Here is an 8,194-nt window from a genome sequence, read left to right on the forward strand (position 1 = left end):
TATTGAGTTTATACTAACATGAGAAATGTTTGAACTATTCTTTTTTATATTCTCTTTTTACGCTCTCTTTATAATTATTGATTAAAAATAATTAAAAATCACAAATTTTAGCTGAAATTTATTGACAGAGAAAGTGTGACTACTTTTTTATATTATTATATTTTAAAGGGTTTCAAATTAAATAATATTAATTAGAAATAAATATTCTGTTCTTCCTTTCCTTTCTTTCTAAAAGCCAACTCTAGAACATGCCCTAAGATGTTCTCTTAAGCTGTAAGTTTTGACGCATCTAACTTTGTCCCTAATAATAACCCTACATAATAGCATTACAAACACGTTATATTCCACGAATTTGGGTGAAATGTTATAAGCATCTATAATAATATTGTTTTTTAATCGAAATTGAAGTTTTACGTTGAAAATATACTCTAACTATCCTTTATCAGTTTATCGTATAGATTATTATGATGAAACATTAATTTTAACTGAAGAATAACATTGAAAACATCCATAATATCACACTTAAGCTTTTTCCATGTTTCATTTGAGTTTTGACAGACCTCGTACAATAATACTCTTGAATGCAAAACTAGTCAAAATGTTGTGTCAAGTCTATTATTAATATGATTCATCATTTAATACCTAAAAAAATAGCTAAGTGCATAGAAAATATTCCATATTTTTTAAGAGATTTTCTTTCCTTGGCGCACGAAAATACTTTCTATCAAAGTTGATGATTTTGGGTTCATATGAGAATCAAAGATGGTGGTTGCCTGGTTGGTGTTCTTATGGTTGTCCCCATCCGTAAGGAAGAGATGTGCGTTTGGATTAATTTATTTATATTTAAATTAACTTATAATCAATATCTTATTAATCGAACCTTTGGAAGAAAAAAATAAAGTAAATCTAAACATGTACTCGGCTAAAGGCATTACTCTAGTACTAACATGTATCCATCACATCCTACATTGGAGGATTGGCAAAGAACCAATATTTTGTTGGAAAGTAAAGTAAGTAAAAGGGTGCGTCAAACAAGTTATTTGACAGTCAATTGAAACATGCATGTAACCCAAATCATATTAAGCTTGATTTAACGCATGTTTGAATTGTGGTTCAAACAATTCCAACCACGTTTCCAAAAGCATGACCTTTGATGGCTTTTTTATCCATCATCAGGTGTAATTTTTTTTCTTCAAAATTATCAGAATAGATAATTTTGAATTAATTATGGAAATTGGTAAGTTTACAATGAAAGCATGATTTTACATACGAAAGAAATCGTGCTTAGAGATGAAGAAATCGTGCTTGACGATTTCTGTTATTTAGATTTTTTTACATGATTAAATTTAAATCATGCTTGTATTGGCGAGTTCATTTTATTTCATATTAAAGTAAAATCGTGATTACATTCACGATTTATTTAATTTTAGTTACTAAAGGAGACAGTAAATGTTATTTAACTAAAAAGTATTTTTTAGTACTTGATTTTATGTCATTTATACTCTTTAAATTAGTGGATTTGCCTGCTTAACTAAATATATTATTATCATCATTATTATTGATTTTTTAGTTAATGTCTTAAAATTATATTCTTGTTAACCTATTAACTTATATAAAGAATTAAGGCCATTAAAAATGTAGCTTCATATATTTATTTAAAGACTGTTATAGTAAACCTGAAAAAATAAAAAATAGTAAACCTTTATATAAACTTTTAGATCAAGTAAAAAAAACTATTCCAAATAAATGGGGTTTTTTTTTTTTGGGTGAAATTCCAAATAAGTATGTTAAACCCAAGTATTATATTCAAAATATAGATTAAAGTTATGAATACCTGTTCAGCTAGGTTAAATATTTCGTGACAATGTTAATATTATTTCCCATTCTCTTGTTAAACATAGAATAACTTGAGCCAAGATAAAAGAATGAACATTTTGTTGGGTGGTGTTGGTTAGGGAAATGAGAAAAGAGGTGTGGGTTAACTATGAGAAATTGAACTCACCTCCTACCTATTCTTGTATATATTCTTGTTAGGTAACGTGGTATACCCCTTATCCCAGGCTTTATACGGAAAGCATGACCACTTAAGAAAAGATATTTGGCCATTAATAGAGGACCATTGCACCTTCCCATGGCCATGGGACAAATCTAAATGGATCAGCTACCAAACAGAAAAGGACCGTTGCACCTTATCATGGGACCACTTAAGTGGATCACATCTTCATAAACATGGATTATGAATTTATGATCGTGTCTAATTATTGTTAATGTAGTTTGAATTTTGAAAACCGGGATGTATAGCCGAATTCAACACATATAGCTAAAGAAAACATCATAAGTAACATTGTAAATTTTGAGGTAAGACTCTCGAGTTGTTCACTTTACTCAACCTCTGTATCATTTCCATTTGGGGCATTTAATTTGCATCTTGTTAGCAAAATTTGATTGACTATGGTGGGAATGATTTAAATGGAATAATAATTGCTTAGACTCATCCGAAAAATTTCGTGGTAAGTCGTTAATGATGTTGGGAAGAATCCCAATAAGACGTAGTTGATGACCTTAGCATTCTTCCTCCAATGTTAGGAACATGTCGTCTGGTGATGTTATAGCTTGTTGTGGCACCGTCATGGTATTGGCCCTTGACAGAGCGAGAGCACGGAGATGAAGAACAGATGAGAAAAGAGAAAAAAAAAAAAGAATAAATAATGAAAGAAGGGAAGAAAAAAAATGTTTGTGAGAGTTTTTAGCCATTAATATTTCTATTTGATTGGTGTCATTAGTTTTAGATGGAAGAAATGATTATTTTGAATCAATTAAAAATGAGTATTATAACAATGTTAATATGTTCTAACAAATAGAGAAAATGTAACAAAAAAAACTAGTAGAAAAAACTAGTTGCTTTATACAGAGACATACTAATTTGTTGAATGGTTCACAAATTGGAATCGAGTATATGGACATCAAATATCATGTCCCTAATGAAAATAAGAGGTTTTTTTTAATGTCTTTGGTAAGATTTTTAAGCCAGTATTTAGCTTATTTGTCTAACTTAATTAGGCCTATTTGGTAAAACATCTTATTTTATTAGCTTGTAATATTCAGGTAGCATTCTTTAAAATGTGACTTCACGGGTATTTGATCAAATGGCCTATTTGGTAAAAACAACTTATTTTATTAGCTTGTAATAGTTAGGTAGCATTCTTTAAAATGTAACTTCACGGGTATTTGAGCTTACAAGCACCTAATTATTTGCCCCTTTTTTTATCCTCAAAATTTTATATTTTTTTGATGTCATTTTGTACCAACTAATTTAATAATTAGTTAATTAGTTTTCAGCTTTTAACTTTTAACTAACTTATATGCTAGTTTTGTAAAAAAAAAAAAAAAAAAAAACTCTTTGAACTCACTGATGCTTTGACCTTGTCTTCCAAAATTATAAGAAACTCTTGGTCCAAGTCCAAGGTAATAAATGTGTACCCAAAACAAATTCCAAGGAAGTAAATAATTGAACATTTTAGTCATGATTGCTCTATTTTTACGCGGGATATGTCGTTAATTCAATTTTGACACTCAAACTAGCGTGTCTGGATTATATGCTTGCTCTATTACTATTTGCATTTTAAATAACCAATCAATTAAAATATCACATTGAAGTAAGGTGGGAAATGGAAAAAAGACAAATAGCATTAACAAATTTTTGTAGTGCTTAAGATGTAAGAAGGAAAAATAGAAAACAAAATAAGGCAAGTTGAGATCAATGTTAACACAATCACAGAATGTTTCAGTGCAAAACCAATACAGGCTTCATTCATTTTCAACAATATTACAAAATTTGCATTACAAAATTAACATTCAACGAATCAGATTCTGTACATTTGAAAGTAAACATTACCAAAGCCGTTTTTTTTATCAGCTTCGGTAGATCTCTATCATACAACATTATAATCTTCTTCAAGGGATTTATAACAAAGATTCAACTATCATATGCTCTTGAATTTCATATGCTTTCTTTTAAAAACCTTTAAAACAAAAATAAAAATGTTCTACTAGACAATTAATTCACCTGGGTCCTGATAGTTCCATGGCTTGGACTAACAACAAAGAGTCATCAGTGAGATCAGAATACCTATCTGATGAAGAGGACTCTTGTGGTTTGCACTTTGTTGTGTCAACTCTTTGAGAAGCTTCCCATTTTTCTGCTAGTCCATCACCTTCAAGCATGCGTACCACTTCAGACATTTTTGGTCTATGGCCGGGAAGATATTGAGTACACAAGAGAGCCACTTGAACCATTTCCTCAAGCTCAATTCTGTCATAGTTGTTCTTGAGATCCTTGTCTACTAGCATATCAAGCTTTTTCTCCTGATGAATTTTCTTTACCTGAATAATGTCAATAATATGAGGACTTAGTGACTTAGACTTACCATTTGGTTTGAGATAAAGGGTAAGAGTTTTGGTGAATTAAGGGAAACAAACTCACCCAATCAAGCATGGCTCCTTTGTTGTTAGCTGATTTTCCAAACTCTAGAGCCCTTTGGCCTGTGATCAATTCAAGGAGGAGAATGCCAAATCCAAAAACATCAGTCTTCTCAGAGGATTGTCCTGTGGATAAGTACTCTGGGGCAATATGCCCCACAGTGCCCCTCACTGCAGTTGTGACATGTGAATCTTGGTGATCCAAAAGCTTTGCCAACCCAAAATCTCCAACTACAGCTTCATAATAGTCATCAAGCAATATGTTGGCAGCTTTCACATCCCTATGGATTATCTTTGGATCACACTGCTCATGAAGGTAAAGTAGTCCTCTTCCTGCTCCTAAAGCAATGTGCTTCCTTGTGCCCCAGTCCAGCACTGGCTTACCTGATAATCACCAAATTGGTATTAGAATCAAATCACCGTAGGTGCAATTTGGCTTGAGAAAATGTTTTCTATTTTTATTTCACAAATAATATTAAAAAATGTCGCATTGGGTTTATTTTTGAATATTTGTTACATGGAAAACACTATTTGAAAACATAAGGGTGACATTTTCAATATTCTTTATGAGAAGTGAAAATACATCTCTCAAACTTTGATCTTTAAATGAGCTGAATGGTGTTGTGAGATCCATGTACCTGATCTCACATAGTAGGATAAAACTTTGTTGTTGATGTTAATGAAAAGTTAAAACATAATATGTTTTCCAAAATAACACTAAGTGCATGTTTGGATTTTTGGTCCAAACCTAGGTTTGGGCCAACCTCCGTTTTCAAGAAGCATCCAAATCCTTCCTTTTGTAAAACAGAGCTTGTGGACCATTAGATTTACCTTGAAATTTGTGCATGGCATTTTGAACTGACATCCAAACATACCTTAAATAAGGTAGGCTAAATTTGAGTATGAAACTTTAAAAATGATCTTACCCTTGAGACGGGAAGCAACACTGCCATTGGACATGTATGGATAAACCAAGAGCCTTTCCGTTGGTGTCATGCAAAATCCATACAGTCTGAGGAGGTTTCGGTGCACTGCTAGGCTGATCATTTCAACTTCGGTCTGAAATTGAATCTCTCCTCCAATGGCATTACCATCTTTAAGCCTCTTGACAGCCACAAGAGTGCCATCAGGGAAAACTCCTTTGTAGACATTTCCAAAACCACCCTTTCCCAGTATGTTTTTGCTGCTGAAGTTGTTAGTAGCAATCTGGAGTTCTCTGAATTGGAACCTCTTCAAGTTTCCAAGGTAGACTTCTTCATGGTGCCGGTCTGAAACAGTTAAGAATATGGCATAACTTTGAGGAACTATACCATACTTGAACCAAAATTGTTAACCTTTGTTGCACATGAACATTCTTGTATAATTATGTATATTTGATCTCAAGTTAAAGGTTTGTTAATTGGAAAGTACCTTTAACATCAAAGAATGCTTGTTGATTGTGTTTGTGCCTCCACCAAAGAACAAGTCCAAAACCAAGAACTATGAGGCAGAGACATCCCAAACTCAAGCCAAAGGCAATTGCCATTTTATGAGTTTTTGGTCTGCCTGATTGTAAAGCATCTAGGGAAGCAAAGACATTGCTGTCAGCATCAAAACAATGACTATGCAGTATGTATCAGAGTACACTAGTACATGGGAAAATGACACAAGGCATGAATGAGAAACCAATTTTTAAAAAAAGAAAAGAAAAAAGAGCAACACTGACAAGATCTTACCTTCAGTGTTGTTTAAGTTCATGGACATAGGCATCAATGTCATCCCATGGCAGTTTGGCTCTTTTCCCGTGGCACAAACAAGGGGGTTTCCAATAATGCTGAAACAATAAAAAAGGAATGGGAATAAGAATAATCCTTCAGTTAGTACCCAATTTTCAGTTTTCCAGTCAAGCAGAAATGCACATACACCACTGAGAGAGACAGAGAATTACCTGAATGATTTGGCTAAAATTCTAGGCACCGGACCACTAAGATTGTTGTATGACAAATCACTGAATTACAATCACAAAACAAGAAATATCTTTAGGAATACTTAAACTGGAAAAATATAAACTGGAATAAAGCATAAGACACAATTATACAAAAGAAGAGTTCATGCGTATTACAGAAAATTAAGCTGAGTCATGTTAGCCAGTGACTCTGGGCATTCACCAACAAGACTGTTATTATTGAATCTCCTGAAACATTTTTAGTAACTTCTTAGCATTAGACATCACAACAGATTGATACTGAAAATTGCTTCAGCTCAAGACTCCAAATCTTAGCTCATATATGCTTACAGGTACTGGAGGCTTCTTAGGTGACCAAGAGAGGGAGGAATCCCCCCACTGAAGAAGTTGTTAGAGAGATCAAGCGTTTGAAGCTTTGAAAGTTTGCCTAACTCTGAAGGGATTGGTCCACTTATGTTGTTATTCTGTAGCAGCCTGAAAAGTAGTCCAAAAAACCCTTCTTAGTGAACAAAGAAGCATCCATCTTGAGCGTGGTAAATTAAATTGCATAGAGCTTTGCAATTACTTACACAATCTGAAGGTTGGTTAAGTTGCCTATGCTTGGAGATAGAGTACCAGATAAACTTTGACTTGGAGTGCCCCTGCACCAAAACAACACAACACAAGTTTCAACCAAAGCTTGAAGCAATTTGTACCACAAACTGGTACACCTGCTGAGTGTTTAATGACCAAGTTTAATTAGAAGAATGAAGGAAGACTTACAGTCCAATGACCAAGTTTTCAGAAGAACAAGTGACCATAGTCCAGCTACATGGATCAACTGCATCCCCATCCCAATTATCTAGAACACCATGTGGATCCTCTAAAGAATCTTTTATGCCCATTAAGGCTTGCACTGCAATAAGAGTGAGACCAAATTCAAAACTCTTGAAAAGATATGAAGCTAAAGAATAAACAAAATTTCAAGTTTACCTTCAAAGTTCACTCCCTTAGGAGAAAGCAAAGCATTTGCTGAGCTCAACAACAAGAAGAATGTGAAACTGAGAAGAGCTATTCCTCTTTGAGTCCCCATTCAACTGAACTTTTCCAAGAACAAGATGCAAGTACACTTCACTTGAGGCTTCTAACTTCAAGTGTAACCAACAAAGATGTTAATATGGAACGTTAACAGTCCTCAAATGGGTGTTCGTTCATCACTGTGGTGTTCAAAATAAGAAAAGAAACTCACTTCCTTCTTTCCATGCTAGAGTCTCATTCACCGAAAAATCTTGTGTCAGACCAAGGGGGAGAAAAAAGACATGTTTTTGAACAGCATAAAGGGAACTAGCATGCCTGTCACTGAGTCAGGAAGTTGTAAACAAAATATTATATATAATGGCCTTAATCTTAGAACACAACGGATGAATAATAAACCATATGAAGGTAAAAAAAATTCGATGGCATATGCGGCAGGGAGAGAATGGGAAATTCAATTTGAGTGTGGCTTAATCATGCACATGCACATAAAGCATAAAGAAGTTTTCATGAAACTATATATGCATCAGCAAAGTAGTATATAAAGCAAAATAAAAATGAAAAAAGAAAAAATAAAAGTACTGGCGCATGAGAGATATTATTAGAATTTTTTTAATGAATATTATGTAGACACATTTAGAATAAAAGAAAAATGCCGTAGTGCTTCTATTTCCTTTTTGGGTGCAAAGAACCAAAATCCTACGTGTCAATAGTAGTACTGGTACAACTGTAGAAGAGTATTTTCTTTATACTTTG

At 33.3% G+C, this 8,194-nt stretch overlaps 1 protein-coding gene across 6 annotated transcripts; it reads right to left on the reverse strand.

Annotated features, from left to right (window-relative positions):
* Window positions 1-3,782: 3,782 nt before the first annotated feature.
* LOC100797768 (protein NSP-INTERACTING KINASE 1) lies at window positions 3,783-7,941 on the reverse strand. 6 transcript variants are annotated; one of them, XM_041012207.1, is made up of 12 exons: window positions 7,653-7,941; window positions 7,397-7,547; window positions 7,187-7,319; window positions 6,994-7,065; window positions 6,755-6,898; window positions 6,581-6,652; window positions 6,407-6,466; window positions 6,195-6,292; window positions 5,890-6,039; window positions 5,406-5,747; window positions 4,484-4,863; window positions 3,783-4,383 (listed from the first exon to the last, which is right to left on the reverse strand). In XM_041012207.1, exons 2-12 carry the CDS (start codon window positions 7,494-7,496, stop codon window positions 4,063-4,065), a joined length of 1,872 nt encoding a protein of 623 aa, XP_040868141.1. In that variant the 5' UTR covers window positions 7,497-7,547; window positions 7,653-7,941; the 3' UTR covers window positions 3,783-4,062. The 6 variants fall into 6 exon arrangements, with proteins under 6 accessions (XP_040868141.1, XP_014626645.1, XP_014626644.1 ...); XM_014771159.3 differs by having other exon boundaries at window positions 5,406-5,783; XM_014771158.3 differs by having other exon boundaries at window positions 5,406-5,783; window positions 7,397-7,551; window positions 7,653-7,931.
* Between the last annotated feature and the right edge of the window lie 253 nt (window positions 7,942-8,194).

The sequence above is a fragment of the Glycine max genome, chromosome 18 (assembly GCF_000004515.6).
Source record: "Glycine max cultivar Williams 82 chromosome 18, Glycine_max_v4.0, whole genome shotgun sequence".
NCBI lineage: Eukaryota > Viridiplantae > Streptophyta > Magnoliopsida > Fabales > Fabaceae > Glycine > Glycine max.

What these genes read in the sequence shown, in the direction of transcription:
- LOC100797768 (XM_014771159.3), bottom strand. Translation starts at nt 7,496, where the DNA reads ATGGGGACTCAAAGAGGAATAGCTCTTCTCAGTTTCACATTCTTCTTG. An exon ending in CTAAGAAGCCTCCAGTACCT is followed by an intron (nt 6,653 to 6,754) that starts GTAAGCATATAT and finishes AAAATGTTTCAG; the next exon opens with GAGATTCAATAATAACAGTC. An exon ending in GAACTTAAACAACACTGAAG is followed by an intron (nt 6,040 to 6,194) that starts GTAAGATCTTGT and finishes TTGCTTCCCTAG; the next exon opens with ATGCTTTACAATCAGGCAGA.